This window comes from Rhyacophila brunnea, unplaced genomic scaffold, assembly GCF_057557595.1.
Source record: "Rhyacophila brunnea isolate RB1 unplaced genomic scaffold, BYU_Rbru_1.0 scaffold_2, whole genome shotgun sequence".
Taxonomy (NCBI): Eukaryota; Metazoa; Arthropoda; class Insecta; order Trichoptera; family Rhyacophilidae; genus Rhyacophila; species Rhyacophila brunnea.
Genome location: NW_028232859.1, coordinates 16,581,235 through 16,598,826, shown reverse-complemented (window position 1 = coordinate 16,598,826; position 17,592 = coordinate 16,581,235). Strand labels below are relative to the sequence as shown.

Here is a 17,592-nt window from a genome sequence, read left to right as displayed (position 1 = left end):
AAAAATGTAGTCTTTCTAAAACCCATGGCAGAAAATGCTTATTAACAAATGCATGTGCATCTAAATGTGACTAGCGATAAGCGAAAATGCATCCATTTTCGAAATTACCAGCATCGATGCGTTTGTTAAAAGCAATAAAAAACATACGTATTCGGCTGCTTTTTAATGAAAATCTATAAATCTTGTTAAACATTCAGTTTGCTAATTAATATCAACAAAAGTGCTTTTTCCCGTTTGCCATTCATCTATGTACAGATGGAGATTCTCTTCAAACATCTCTCGCACAGAAGCACGACAGAAGAAGAATCATTTTATTCCTATAAAATGTATTATTGAAAATAATAATTGAACACGGTATGGTATACATATACACACATACATACACACAACCATACAAAAAATTCACGTCTGCACTGCACCCGAATACTGCTGTAGAAAATACAATATATATATATGACGTATTGGTTGGTAAAGCAAAAGCGGCTTGCAGTTGTAGAGGCATTGTTTGCTAGCATTGAAACAGGCATTGCAGCAAACAATTCCAATACACCCGTGCATCACATAAGTGCCACTGTATTATGATCTATATCATTTACCAACAGCTGTCGCTTTGCTTTCTCTTTATATAAATCGAACAAAAAAAGTTAGTACTTAATTATGCTTGATAAAGTTTATGTGAACAAAATAATATGTTTTTACCAATACCAAGTGATAAATTATCATGAATTACTGAGCACTAAATCTCTTGAAAAGATATCTCTGTCATTACTATTCTGAAGGATCGATGTTTGCTTATTCCTTTGTAACTTTATTTCAGTAAGAAACCCTTCACAAAATTCTTTGTTTAGAAAGAAAATGTTCTTCCAAAAATACAGATTGACTGTTGCAATTTAACGATTTAAAATACATTCATAAAACTAAAAAATTATAATACTGGATGATACATAACCACAAATAAAATAGTAAGTACATACTGTGCAAATGTCCACTACACATCGAATAAAGGAACATAAAAGCATTCAATCTACATCAAAATTTAATAAACGATACCTATGATATAGTTGAGCAGGAACAACCAAAAATTCGTATGAAAATATGTATCTGTACCTAGTGTGTCTTACTACTTTTTAATTATATCCCTAATTTTAATTGTAATCAACACACGTTAAGCAAATGAAGCAACATTGAATAAAATAAATAATCAAAATGGATCAATTCTAAAAAGGGAAAATAAGCTTTAAATTAATATAGTATATTATTCATATATTTCATGTCTCTCACATGTCTCTGAAAAAATATACTTGCATCATACTAGACGAAAGTCTGGACACCTATGGACTGAGCTTTCTTTACGAATTGGCTACGATTTTTTTTAGAGATTTTACTGCCGCTGATGGAGGCACCTTTATGCACAAAAATCGTACATTGTCCACTGCCAGTTTAGACTTACATAAAGTCAGCTGCGCAATAGTGAAACAGTAAAACCTCATTCACCGCACATTGCCTCATAACAATAGCCAGCTCTGATTGTCTTCGGTAAAATGTCTTTATATATTATCAATAACTAAGAACACATAATATCTATGCAAAATTGACTAAAAAACGTCTTCTATATGATATCTCAATGGTCCAAGCTAAAACCGGCTCCAGACAAAGCATAAAATAAAATGATTTTAATGTGGACTCTAACAAATGGTAAACTACATACATCTACGTTATGGTAAATATATTAAAAACTAACGTTCTTCTCCCGGTTTCGACTCATGTCTGGAACCATGTTCCCTCTAATTTTCTTTTGTGTCCGAATTTATGAATTATCCGAACAGTAAATTTTGTACAAATAATGTACATAGTCTTAAATAATGGATAGCAATAAAAATCAGTAAAAATATAATTAGTAAAATAAAAAGAACCCATACAGCCGGAAGACCCCCGCCATCCCTGCTGGAAAAAGTGACCACATCGGAGGTGGAGCCACCGTTGTCGTTGGGTGAGTCTCGCTGGTAGACGTTGCGCTGGCGCAAGCGGCTCTTGGAGTGGGAGAGGGGATGGTGGGAGGGCTGGCGCGAGTCTGATGCCTTCACGGAACACAAGTCGTGGTAGATCTCCTCGTCGCGGATGCGCGCGCAGTAACTGGCATACTCCGCCACATCCTCCTCGTGCGCCCCACGAGCCAGCGAACACTTCTTAGGCCGCAACGGGGGGGCACCGCTGACAAAATCAAATGAGAATGCAAAAAAAACTACATGCGAGACGTTTCATACGAGCGAAATAGCTACATTTTGAATGTCATTTAACAAATGAGCTACAACATGATAGTTTCATAGTTCAGAAATTATAATTGAAAGGCCCGGGTAAAAAAACAATGTCAACCCTCACATTCTTGGTTTTGAGAAAAATTAAGTTTAAACTTCCTTTTCATTAATGAATCAAAACCCATCAAATTTGATAAACTGAAAAACGAGTAGTAGGATTCTTTAACAAATCTTGTTACACTACACTATATGGTATATCAACTGCCATCAACACATGAAAATATTTTAGGATAAAAAGATAAACACGTAAACATCCATTTCGGCTGAATTTTGAATCATGTTCAAGATTTTTTAACAAATAGCTAATAGCTCAGAGGTGATTCTCATAGATGGCATTGCTCAACTCAATTTTAACAAAAATGAGAGATGAGACTATTTTATCGCGGGTTCTTCAATTAATCAGACACTATTTAAATCTACTAAACATTTATAAAAAATCATGCTTTCTATTAAAAATAAAAAACCACAAATATATAAAATGAATACAAGATGGACAATTAGCAGTGCAATTCGATTTGTGAAGCTGCGAAACTCATAAATCTACATGAGGGAGCGACATAAGAGGGCGGCGGCACCTCGGGTCGGATGGCGGGCACATGTACATAGCACAGGTCCTCGTAGATGGCTTCCACTCGCTCCTCGCTGGGGGGAGGGTTGGGGATTTTGAAGTGCAGCCAGGGCGAGTCGCCCGGGAGGTTTCCCGAAGACCCCCCGCCCGCACCGCTTGCCCCGCTTCCCGACGTATCTTCCTCCGTCGGCAACAGCGCCATCGTGTCCTCTTCCCCGCCGTCACTTTTGTTTTCATACCTCAATTAAGTATCATTTGATAGCGTTTATAAAAACTGTAGTCGCTATCGGGATTGGGTATGGCACCCAAGTGTGGAAATTTTTAGTGACAATCCTAATAAATTTTTCATTTTAATTGTCTTCATATATGAGAAAAAAATTATTGGTAGTTATAATTTATTACTTATAATTTTATTGTTTTTTTCTAAAATTTTCTCAAAAGTAATAGCGCCTATACACGTGCATGGATTTACTGGCAGCAATAGTGCGTATTTTAAACTATCGTGACAATAACTATTTCCACGTAAAAGTGCTGACTGTCTCTCCAATCTCATTGTTCAAGAGTGAGCGAGACTCGATGTTGTCATTTTATGGTAGTAGTTGACAGATAGTGAACCTCAAAATTTGTTCGTAGTTCGTTTTTTTTGCCGGCAGGTTCGCCACTATCGTTCTACTGCGCAGGCGCAGATCGAAAACTGCTACATGAAAATTCAGAAGCTTCTAAACTTTTTTGATTCATGCATGCAATCTTGAAACTGCAGGATAATACATGTTTACACATACATTTTCTTGTTATAGCCGCGATAATACTTACTGTCAGCAGTAGTGTCAGTATCGCGGCCATAACGAAAAAATGCATGTGTAAATTTATGATCATATTATCGTGCAAATTACAAAATTGCATACATGGATCAAAAAAATTCAGAAGCTTCTGAATTTTCACACGACAATCGAACCGTGCAATATTTGCGCTTTGCAGTAGAACGATAGTGGCGAACCTGCCGGTAAAAAAACAAACTACACTGCGCAAACTTTAATACATATTGCTATGATACAGACGAAACTATTGAAAATAACGTAATATTCTTTAACATATCTTTTAGTTTATCTCATATTACTCCACACTCAGTATAAAACTTGTTATTTTTACGTTCCCTGGATACATAATGCTTTTAATGAAGAAAAAATACTTACATAGATTGAAGATCTTTATAGATATCCTCTTGAGACTGTGAACAATGTGCAGAGAAACTCCTGAAATTAAAATACAGTTTTAAATAAAATATTTAACATATAAAAAATACATACAAAAAAGGTTAAATGAAAATAAAAATTATCAAATTACTTCGATAGGTATTTTTGTATGATTGATTTTCAATTGCAAAACAATAAAATGGTAAAAAAAACATTTTCATTGATTTGGAGGTTATTATAATGACTTTTTCTTAATAAGAAATGGTTGCCGTTCGTTCAACCCATTGGGTACATGCTCTGAATCAAACATACAATGAAAAAAAAACGGTGTGTATACTTATGTATGCGCGTTAGAAGTTATACTTCTTTGGCGTAACAAAACAAAAACAAAACTTGTGATAACCTAGATTCTTCGACTAGCTCTGGTGTGGTGATTTAAAATCAGGTTCACAAAATAAGTAAAAGTGTTTCTTTGGTTCATCGAACTATCCAAATTATTCGTTTTTCTTATTGGTAGGAAGTTGAAATGGAGTGCCGCTGGTTTAAAATTATCTTGTTGCTTCATTCCGTATTTATTAATATTATTTATTATTACTATTTTAATTATCTTGTTACACAATCAGAAAAAGCGCCGCTGGTTTTAAATTATTTTATTGTTTCATTCCGTAATTATTAATATTATTTACCATTACTATTCTAATTATCTTGTTAAATTACACACTCAGAAAAAGAGCCGCTTATTGGATCGCCGCTGATTTCACATGTGCCCTTGAGACCGAAATGAATATAATCATAATAATAATTATTTACCAACTCAACATTCACAAAATTTATTTATTTATTGATATATAATTTTATTCATAAATAATACTTACATAAATATAGCCTCAAATCTTGATACACAATCTTCACAATGAAAAATAAATATACACTCCAATATAAATAAAGTTTTATGAATCACGTTAAGAAAGTTAACAGAAACAAATTTGAATCCGCCTAACACAACGAAAAATATTTCAAAGTATTACGCAACCCAAATGCAATATAAATTATAAAAATTATGTGTTACATCGCAAACGGTCACACGCCAAAAATACACTCGGATCTGTTTTCCCAAACGCGCCAAAAGAAGTATAACTTCAAAAATAACATGTGGGATTCGAATCTGGGACCCATGGCTTCAGAGGTGGATGGACACCCTGCCACTAGTCCACTGTGGGCATTAAAATCTGAGACTTTCATTTGAAACATTTGGAAACTGGTCACATTTATTTCTTCCATCGACTATATTACTACCCTCCACGTAACCTTGCAATTAGGAATAGATTATATTGAATTATTTGATGAAATCAGCCAATCAAGCGCCTGGCATTTACTAATACACTAATACGCAGTGCGTATTACACACAAATCTTGTCACCGTGTATAATTGCAAAGTTACGTGGAGGATACTCTACCCGAAGATAATAATGTTATTTAATTATCAGAAAACCACTTTCTGCTAAATACAGCAAACGGCTTGTAATAAACAAGAGATGGTAAATGTATAATTGACACTATTTTTAGTTCCAATTTAAACACACTACTTAAGCTAAATCTCTATCCTGAGCTCTCTCTCTAGAGTCGGTCACTCAGTCTCTCTGCGTACCGGGCCAAGTACCTACTGAGGTTCCTTCATACACATCATGCAGACCTCTAAAGTCATCGCATCTAACAATGTGACCGGCCCAACTATATTGGGCTTAAATTATTCGCAGGGATCAGCATTTATACGGATGCGTCACCTTTGGTTTTCTTCAACTGGTCGGTCCAAGTAATCTTCGGAGAATTTTACTTTCAAGTACTTGGATTTTTCTTTATTGTCTTTCCGTTAGGCTCCAGGTCTCACACCCATACAAAACTTCAGTCTTGTTGTATACTCAAAATTTTGTCTACTTGGACAGCAGCTTAGACCTAAATAGATTCTTCAGTGCAAAGAACACTAGATTCTCACAGTTCAATCTGCTAGCGAGGTTCATCTCGTAGATGTGGGCTGCCAAGTAGATAAAAACAGAGATGCTTTCGAATTTTAAATTACCCAAGAAAATATTTCTTCTCAACACTCATAAGTCCTTCGTATCCTAAATGCTAACTTTTAAATTTATTCGTTTCGCCGTATCCTCCAAAAAGAGTAAAAATATCCCGTATAATATGACGTGCTTCTTATTCCTCAAGCACTACCAGATCATCTGCATAGCTATAGTGGGATGCGTTTAGAATGAATGGCTTTGAGAGGTTCTGTTTCAGCTCTCTCTTAAACAAGATTAAAAATAATATAAATATGATTAAATCAAGTTAAAAATGATCACTGAGTGTAATAACAAAGGCGATTGCAATATCTCACTGTATATTATTGGCGCAGGCCTTCTGACACTGACTGAGTGTTGCGAGGGTGCAGAGCACACGGTAGAAGTTGCTTAGCTCGAACAGCATGGAGGGATCGAAGAGATCCACCTCGCGCATCTGCAGACGCTCATGACACGCTTGCAGAAACACGCGGATGTTACGCAGACACAGAAACTGAAATATTTAAAAATAAGATACAAGTATGATTATAAATCGTCTACAATAAACAAGCGAGGATACCTACTCTTCGTGCACAGAAGTCGCTGTAACTATTGCATTTTCAATCAGTTTCCTTAGATATTAGAATTATGCCACAACAAACTCGGGTAGTAACAAGATTTTCATAAATAGTTCATTCACGGTAATGCACTTGCACCGATGATATTATATTGCTTGAAAAAATAACATATTGTATACTTGACTGGAATGATAATACACATAACAATATAATTTTTAAGCTCTGATCCGCTGTGGGCACATTGGATTCTGCAAAAATTTGTGTACCCATACACTGACTGACATTCCAATTTTGAAATAATTATTTCTATGTAATAGGTACTCCATGATGAAATTTTCAAAACCAGCAAAGATTGAACATTGCTTGGAGAGTGATTATATTAACTTATTTACAAATTCGTTATTATAGTCAAATATAGTCAAATACAACTCAACCTTGAAATTGCACAATTGCAATTTCTTCTACTGAGCACAAATTACATAGGGTAAATTTAATTATCGTTACCGTTATTATTTCCGGATGCTCTTACTCTCTCTTTTCTCTCGCTCGGCGTCATTCTAACTAGGTCATAATTTCTGTCGAAACTATTGAACTTCACGCTTATGTAGTATGTTAATAGTAGTGATACATACATAATATTATACGATAATAATATTCCACTTTTATGTAATATTAAATTCATTACTAAATAACATTAAAGTCACATTCTTTTTTGCTCTCATAGAGAGCAGTACTATATTATTATATTATAGTATGCACACCTTTCTTATGAAAGTATCGCATAACCCGATTGTAGGGTCGAATGAGATATACTAGTCAAGATAAAAATTTTCATTACCTATGTTATATTCAATAATCTTATCAACAATTTCTTGGTAACTGTTTCACTGATTATGTTTTCATAGAATATGTCAAATTTGCTTTCATACTACCTACTACATCGCAATGAAAATTTATGAAATGTACATACCTACCTATTGTATTATTTTATTTATAAACGAAGAGTTACCAAATATTTGGAACTGTTTTCAACAAACAATATAATTGAATGAATCTTGACTGTACCTACTTACGAACACAATCGTAAAAGCGAGAACTTTAAAGGGGTACAGCTGGCGAAAACGATATGATAGAATTGTTTTAGAATGAATTGTAGAAAGTTTCGGAACGATTAGAATTGCATACGGTCTCGTTTGACGTAAAACAAGTTAGTGAAAAGCTGACAAACCTGTGCCATCTGCGGCCTTTGGTTGACATCTTTCATGTCCACACTGCCGGGTTCTATAACATTTAGTAAATTGCACAGCAACACCCCGTCCCTGAGGGTGTAGGCAAGATCTTGGATGGTGCTCTGGGGCCAGTTCGCTTTGTGGTCAGGCCTCAGCAGACCACATCTTGTCAACCACGAAGCGCACTCTTTCCATAACTCTGTACCCCCTGACGCCATTTTCACACTCAAAATGTATTAGTTATCATCGATTATGCTTCAAATTGCATCTATTTTTATTGTAAACTCGTTCATTTACGAGGGTTAAAATTGATCGTTGACATAGAAATTGATAGTACAAACATTAACTAAACAGCAATTTTTGACAACTTAATCAGCTTCATTCTTCTGTCGTTCGCAAACCTAAACAAGTAAAGTTCTCGATTCTCATTGGCTGATGTGTTACACCTCTAATGCTATTGGTCGAGATCTTAGAGTCAAACGTACAATAAATAGATTGCAAAGATTGGATTAACCATAAACATCGAAGATGTTTATTGATTTCATACGGAATTCTTTATGAATGACCCCAAAATAGATTCCTCAGTTTATTTATGTCAGTTATTTGAATATTATACCAAGGCTCGCCCTGACCATTTTTAGATTTAACGATGTTAAAAAAAAAAATTAATAGGTATTATATTATTATTATTTACCTATAGGTAGGTAGGATGATCACTCCTGAGGGCGGGCGGGTTTCTTTGCCTATTAGGTCATCTAGCGGCAGAATACGAACCATGCGATTCTTTTGGTAGGTATATTTTGTTGAATTATTTTTCAAGACCTAAAATTAATTACGGTTGAAGCCTCTGAACAGGTTTTTTAATAAAAAAGGAAAACCGCTCGACCAAAGCTAAAAATTCTTTGGTTCCTAATTTTAAAAAATAACCCCAAGCCATGCCACCCATTAATACGAAAAACACTTTTATAAATTACCCACACATTTTTTTGAAACCTATCCCGTCTATGACACTCCTGCCCTAGTAGAATTACTAATGCAATAGGTACCTATTTTTTACTACCCTTCTATTGTAAAGTAAATTTAAAAAATATGTTTATAATATATCACTCGTATAGAAATTCTTATATACCAGGGATGGCGAACCTTTTTATGTACGCGTGTCAAAATTTCCGAAATATTATTTTTCGACTTTCTGACTTGCCGAGCAATTTTTCATGGATAAAAAATAGTTTTTAAGAAAAAAGATGATGTTCTAGATATCACTCACAGAACATAGCCAGTGGTTTCCAAGCTTTATGTTACTATGCCTCCCTTTAAAAAAAAATTAATCCTGGTGCCTCCCCCCCCTTTATTTCACCGTTTTAAATAGTTAAAAATGTACTGATATAGAAATGAAAAAAAAGTTAATTATAAAAATAAACAAACTACTTATATTGTATTCATTTTTAAATTAATTTGTTTTTCGTGCGATGGACGTTTTTGTTTTTTTCTGCTTAACGGTATCGATATTTCGATTTCATTGCAGCTAATGCAGAAAATCCCGTTTCGCATAAATATGATGTTACGAATGGTAGCAGTACTTTTGCTTACAACTTGCATTACTTTTCTCAACAAAGTATTATATAACATACATAATTTTGAGAAAATATATTATTACCAATAGAAAAAATCTTTTTGAAAACACCCCCCCGGCAGGGAATCGAACCTTGCATCTCCTGGTTTTACGCCCCGTCTGCGCATTATCCTCTATGCTACAAGGCGACGAACTAATTGTGGCAAATTTTAACTATTGGCCTTTTTAATACCTGCTCATCAGCGCTCTTCGAAATCAAGCTACTTTGGCAATCGGTTTTTCTTTATTAAATCAAAGTAGGTACCTACTACTTTAATTACTAACCAAGGTCACGGCTTTCACTAATATTTTTATGATGTAACTTACTTAACTGACTGTCGATCACGATTGGAAGCTCTCAGGGGGAACATTGCACAAATCGAGGTAAAATATTGTACGTTCACTGAGCTCATAAATCATATCATAAGTCATAAATGTAATCCGAACCCGGCGGCATGCTGTCCATCGGATTTTATTGCTTAGGGTCGAAATGTTTTTAAACGATCCACATTAAGTATCAAGAAAATTTTTGACAATATTTTAGCTTGGTATATGACACACTCCCACATTGGCCTATTGCGAGTGCCTACACTGTAACTTCAAAAAAGGCTGAAACAAGTTACCTAATCTCAAAAATCGTCGGTTTAATAATACATGCCACCCAGCTCCTTAAGGCGAAGTCCTTATTCAAATAACGGAGGAAATGTGACCGTTAACACCATCTATTAATAAATTTAATGCAGTCTTACCAAAATCAACATCAAAAAGTTTAGCCCTTCTTTGGTAGATGTCAGTAAAAAAAATATTTTGTCTGAAAACTTCAGTGTTGCAAATAATAATTCATATACATTTTCCATTTTACAAGTACTTGCCTACTTTTTTCACCATCACTCCCAAACTCTCAACACATGTTTCACCCAACTGTGATAGAATAGCGTACCTAGATTCCACTTATTTTAATTTTAAAAAAATATATGAAATTATTCTAACTTCAAGACACCATTAAAAATAAAAATTGTATTATAGTGAATATTTTTTTTAGTTAACTGTATAAGCTGGCGACCCCACAGAAAACAAGTCACGACCCCCTTCGGGTTTGCGATCGATAGGTTGGGAACCTGTGGTCTAAACAGTCATCTCGCTCGAAAATTTAGCTTTGCCAAGAAACGTGCTGTTAAAACATAGCACTTATTGTAACAATTACAACAATTCAATACAAACCTTCCTTAGATAGCGGCGGGAAGCTTCTTGCGTATAGAATAGACGCGCTGGATCCAAACACATGTTTGTGAAAAATTGTTTAGGTTTAGGACTCAGGTTATAGAAAGTATTGAGAATACTAGACTTGTTGAAAATAAATCTTGGTGAATATCGTCACCTTGGAAGTGAATAGAGCTAATCCACACAAAATTCAAAAACTTTTTATTTGACTAAACAATTTTTAAAATACTAAAGAATATTATTATGGTGAAGAAAAATAACTGATTTTTTTACAGGAACATGTATTTCCATCAAATTTGCTTAACAATCTAATACACAAATGACATTCGTGAAGCTCTATTCACTTCCAAGGCGACGATATTAGGAAAAGATGTATAATACTGAAACGCATCATAGATTAGAAATGCTTTTTATAATTGCTCAAGTCTGACAATTCTAGGAATATATTCTGGAAGAATTGCCAAAGAAACCAAAATAACCACTACGTAAATAGTATACAATATAATATGGTAAGTATATAATTATATAAAAAAGTTCCACTAGTTATTTTCATTATAACATTTTAGATTATAATCAATCATTGGTTACATTGTATAGCATTGTGAATATAATAATAATTATGAGATACTTGTCGAACTTGGTTATTACGAGGAAGATGAGGCCGACTGAATTTGTTCATTATAAGCATTACTCGTTATATCGTTATAAGCATAGAACATAAAAAATCTGAAAACATCGTAAAATCCCCGAAACAAGCATGGCATTCATAAACAGCCACAAAAGAAGTTGTTTATTGTAATGAAGTGCTGAGTCGCCGGCGCTGGTAGGTGCCTAGCCTACTGTTGTCGGCGTAAACACCAATTAGGTATATAGACATAGTGTCATAAACGTAATCCGATCCCGGCGGCATCGGTTTGCCCGGTCGGATTATATTGCTTCCGAGTTCGACTGTAATTCCAAAGTCAATATTATTGAAGTTAATCCCTCCAAACAAAAACCAGTACCGCAGTACCAAACTGCCATGCACCACACTCAGTATTAATCGAGCCATCACGTGGCCCTACATTGGATGTGAAGCATCTAGTTCAGTTTTAGGCCGGATATGCCCTAGGAGAAGATACCCAAGACTAAGGTTGCTACGCTCAAAGTGAGCTCTGACTGAGTTTAAAGAAGTTACTTTCTAATGCAAAGTGCCGGGGAGAGAAGAGCACAAGGAAATTATTAAAATAAAAATGATTCTAGTGTATATATAATAAAAATAATGAAGCTAATCATACGAACAGCAAAAATTATGTGAAGAGATCTTCACGCCCGCAGTAAGACGCCGCAAATTTTTTAAATGCAAGATAATTAGCCTTAGTAGCAACCAAGTCGGATGGCCCGATCAGCTGGTTGGAGTGACCTGAGCATCTCCTCCCGTTCGGAGCACATTCTAAGACATTACCAGAGCATGTGGTTGGCATCCTGAATTACCCCTCAGCATGGACATGTCGGACGGCTTACAAGTCCATGCTCAAAGAGCTTGCCACCGAACCACCATGTCCAGTCACAAATTAACTGGTGTGATGGTCAGGAGTCAGATATTTGGTTATCTCCAATCGCAATTTAATGTCTGCAAAAAACAAAAATGTGTGCCGGCCCTTGGTTGATTCATTCCACCGTCGCTGCCAGGTCTTCCATGCCGCGTCAAGCGTCAATAGACGTATAGTCAGCTTCGACGTGGTTACTTTTTCAGTAACAAGCCGAGAAGGCGGGGCAAGGTGAAAGTCACCAACAACGGCCTCCTCGCCTTTGAGGAGCTTCGTTGACGCACCGCTGACCTGTATGTGCAGGTCAAGTGGAAGAATGCCGGCCAGGACCGGAAGCGCGTCCGTTGAAGTTGATCAGTAGGCTTTCTGATTGCCAACAGCGCACTACGCTGCCCACTGAAAGAGAGAGTTTGTAAGTCTAACACTTTTATGGATATGCAAAATTTGATCGATCTGTTTGTGAATTGGCACGAACAAATTTCCTGGTAGTCTCTTCAGCCGAAGCTTTTGAAGTATAAGAGGCCAAGACGCACTCAAACGCACCTGCAATGTCAAGGAAAACTACTATGACATATTTATAGCGAGAATTATATCAGAAGTCAACATTAATTATATTTTTATTTTCTTCGCTTTAGTTTGCAAATACTTTAATATAAACTCAGGTTCGCGAATTCTCATACCCCGTTGGATACGGCTATCAGCTAATTCTGGAAGAAAGGAATCATTATAAAAACTTAAAAACTTATCAAACGCGGTAGAACACATGCCTCAAAATGTGGATCTGGAAAAAGTTGTATGATTTCGATTCCACTGTCGGCGAATTAAATCACAGTAGTCCTTCTTCGCAATGTACAACTAACTGTCCCTGTATTTGATACCAGTAATTATGTGATTCTTTAAGGTGAAGTACGGAGTTCACAATAGTTAAACATAACATATTGTTTTGTAATGCCGCCTCTAAAATTAGTTTGGAATCGAAGACATTTAACCTCAATCAATCCATTTTCCCCAATCAAACCGTCGGGGCTTGCTCCTAAAAATGGAAATTCCTTTCTTACAAAAAGACCACAAGGCATAACAGTGATTATGTTTTTTGCTTCATATAAGGCAATAGCAGTGCGTTCATTCTTCCTGCCATACATGATATCCTTTGTCACAATATTTGGGGTTCAAACGTTTGGGGTTCAGTTAATATTGACGCTGTTTTCTCACAACACCTGCATTCAAAATGAAATGTTGACCTAATACCGTCTCTTGTTTCACTTTTTAGGACCATTTTTCCTCCAGTGCATTTTAACGGATGACAAAGACTTGTTTCATGTGTTTAAACAGGTATCCAATGTCGACGATGCGTCTGCCAGAAGGCATATAGCTCTGCATGTCTTTGTCTACACAATTGTACTCAACGACTAAAGATGGTAGTTTGTCCGTATCATCTGTGATGGTTATATCCAAATCATTATATATCACCGGAACAGGTTCGATAACTGATGGTTTTGGCCCGGTCGTTTTCGAATGTCTTCAATTTTTTCGTCCAACAGCTCTGAATGTCTTCATCTACACAATAATTGTGCTCACCTGTCAATGCTGGAAGATTGTCCGAATCATCCGTGATGGATACATGACGGTTATATCCAAATCATTATATATCACCGGAACTGGTTCGATAACTGATGGTTTTGAAAAGTTTATTAATCGGTAAATATATATTCAAAAGTAATGAGAAAAATAAAATAAAAAATTAAGATGTATCGTGGAGTTCTATATACCAAAAATACGTGTCAAATTCGGTACATTTCTATCGGGTGGTAAGAATGAATGACATAAGATTTATTATCAAAATTACGATAAAAATGTACGTAAATCTATTACCTAGGGAAATGCTAAACGTTAATTGGAATTTATTATATCCTTATATCTTTTTTTTCAAATTTAAAAAACATCGATTTAGAGGTTAGAAAGCATGCAATTAAAATCGAAACATCTCGGTTCAGACTTAATTTATCGCAAAAAACGATTAGCATTTCTATTAAAAATATTATTTAATAATTTTTAGGCTAGATATTTAAATTTAATCTTGTATTTTTGTATATTAACGAATCGATTGTAAATAAAATGAATATTTGACAAGACTTTATCGACATATGCTGCTAACGCGGAAATAAATCGAACTATTTTTGAAACAGTACTTGCATAGATTAAAAAATACATACACACACACATACATTGAAAATAAAGGTTCGCCAGGTACGAAGACAAAAACTGTGTTAATTCTGCTGTCAATAATTTTTGTTTGCGATATTGGAGCATATGTCAATGGACTACATATATCAACCTCCACTTTCTGAAATAGTGTTGTGTAATTATTTCAGATATTTATTACTGTTTTGACGTACCTACCTTTTATAAAGCGATTTTAAAATAAATATAGTTTCATAATAATATAAAGAAAGCATACGAGCGAAAATGCCTAAGATACTTCTGACACACATCAAATTTAATCTTTGTCTAGTAACTGTACAATTTATCCATATTTATGTTAAGTGTTTAAAATGTTATAAGTAAAAAAAAAATCGTCTATTCACGTGGTAGTCGCGAAAATTATGAACAATATACAATGTTAAAAATAATAAGAATTGTTAAAATTTCTAGTCACAATATTATTCAAAGACAAATTAACCCGATCAAAACAGCCTCGACAAACTTCCACTTCACTAACTTTTGTTCTATATGTTTATCCTGGATACAGCGGCAAACACATTTTGAAAATAGCCGATATACTGGATTATTTGTTAGTTTGGGTTAGTTTAAGTTAGATTAGGTAATCCTAACAAATAATCCAGTATATAGGCTATTTTCAAAATGTCTTTGCCGCTGTATCCAGGATAACCGACTTGTACCCTAATTTTAATTACATACATACTATTGTACTATATTTGGGCCATCAAACGTTCATTCCTGTCTACGGCCTTAAAATTATTATCTACGTGCCTATATAACTGTATGCCGTCCTGTCAAAAAGTGGAGGTTGATAATTTAGTATGTAGAAAATAGAAGTTATTATTAGTCTCCATAAAATATAGGGTAAACAATTCAGTGAATGAACACATAAGAGGTGAATTTGAAAATAAATTAAATTAAAAACGATTAATGAACTAAGAAAATTATAACAATAGGTAGGTACAATAAATTGTGTATAACCGTGGTATTACTAATTTTATGCCGTGATGCTTTGATAGTTGAACTTTTCATAATATTTGGATCACTATTTAGTTGCTCATTTATCTGCTACATCATAAAGTCGTAAATATTGTTTTTTTTATGAAGCAATCATAAATACAAAAAATTAAGATCTACTTTTCAATCATAGTAGATACCTAGGAATATGGTATAGGTGTTGATAATTTTTAATTATTTATTCGAGATCTTCAGGGAATTACAAAAGTCCACACCTAGAAACCACTGGGCCAATAAGGTTTCTTTTTATATCTCCAAATCCATTTCACTTACACATTTATAGGTAAAATAAATAAAACTATTATCTTGCACTGTTCTTTAAAATCGACATTAGATTTTTTCAAAGAAATAACGTTCTGTCTTTTTCTTAGAATATTATGTAATCAGTGGTGCACTTACTTCAAATTCTAAATTTTTTTCTTACGTTTTACAATTTTTTTTTTAATTTGTCACTTATTTTGTCCTTGGGTTTGCTTATCAAGATTTGTTCGCATGTTTATTTACGTTTTTTCTTACCTCCAACTTCTTTTTTATTCAATTCGTTGCGTGTCTTACTTTATTCTTATCTCAGATATAGTTAGTTAGTTAATACAAACCGTCCACTCTGTGGAGGCCCATATGAACCCATTAGGATCGGACATGGTTGAAACGAAATGAATTGGGATGTCTATATAATATCGACATTGTCATAATTATAACTACAGTCGAACTCGGTTATTACAATCTCGGACATAGCGAGATCTCGGATGTAATGAGGAAACAGTCGTTGACATTTGGTATATGATTTTCTCCGTACATTTTTATTCACTGTTATAACGAGATACTTATCGGATATACCGAGCTAAAATACTGGTAATGTGTTAATCGTTTACAGACATTTCGACCCTAAGCAATAAAATCCGATCGGACAGGATGCCGCCGGGGACAGATTACGTTTATGACACTAGTTAAGTGTTTAATTGTTGTTTTCGCCGACAATAAAAATACCTATTCTCTGATATAACGAGTACCGCTTATAACGAGCACATTCAGCCGGTGCAACCTTCCTAGTAATAACCAAGTACAACTGTATATTCCTTATTTTGTTTAATAATAATTCGAATGGCATTTGTTTTGCTATTCATTTCATATCATTCTTTTATTCCACCTCTAGTAGAAATTCGATGTAATTGTCAATTGTACAAGATTAAACTCAATCTTATAAACATTTGTACTTAAATGTTCATTTACTACTATAAATGAATTTTACTGTAGAAAAATATTTATATTAATTCGTATTGACAACGTAAAAAAATCTGGTTCATTGACTGGACAGGATACCCTTGTATTGCCACTGTAAAAAAAACTACGGTAAACAAAATGTAAAAATCATAAACACTTTAAATCAAATCAAATAGATATGTTAGAATTGTAAATATTTTATAGGGAAAATATTAATTGTAAATATTTTTACATAGGTAAGTAAATATATAATAAATTTAAATGCATTTTTATCAAGCTTATGATTTTTAATATGTGGCGACACACAATATTTTATTTTATATTTTATTGCCATCTGGTTGCGATCGACGAAAGTTTTTAGTAACACATTTTTAGAAATTCATGGTAGATGCCTTTAGATGGCGTTGAAGTCACATTTGATCGTAAATTGAGGCAAAGAATTCGCCATGACAGATGAATTAAACGAGATGGCGGCTAATTATTCAGAATTACACGAAAATAAAAAGTAGACTGATATATCTATGGGCGAAAGGAAGAGGGTGATAAGTCTTAAAAATCAAAAAATGAGTTAAACATGGCAAATGAACAATGATACACATACCTATGCACAATGAGAAAAAGGATAAGTCAAATCAACACCTCTGAATTGCTAAATTCCATACAGAAACATTGAAGTTCCCATACAAAATGGTCTAAAAATTAATCCTCTTTTGACTGTCCTGAAAAGTAGTGATTTAAGACTTATCGCCATCTTCCTTTCGCTCACAGATATACAATGGTGAAATGGGCTGACTGATAAGTATCCCATCAATAAATAGGAATTGCTAATAAATAAAACACTAAA

General features: G+C 34.4%; 1 protein-coding gene across 1 annotated transcript in view; it reads right to left on the bottom strand.

Moving 5' to 3' along the window:
• Positions 1 to 8,325, bottom strand: part of Vav (Vav guanine nucleotide exchange factor) — a 28,370-nt gene extending 20,045 nt beyond the window's left edge. The window contains exons 1-4 of the mRNA XM_085947539.1: positions 7,928 to 8,325; positions 6,460 to 6,635; positions 4,077 to 4,136; positions 1,920 to 2,211 (exon numbers count right to left, since the gene is read on the bottom strand). Of these exons, the coding sequence (XP_085803665.1) occupies positions 1,920 to 2,211; positions 4,077 to 4,136; positions 6,460 to 6,635; positions 7,928 to 8,146 (747 nt within the window). The 5' untranslated portion in view covers positions 8,147 to 8,325. The remainder of the gene's footprint in view (positions 1 to 1,919; positions 2,212 to 4,076; positions 4,137 to 6,459; positions 6,636 to 7,927) is intronic.
• Positions 8,326 to 17,592: the final 9,267 nt, after the last annotated feature.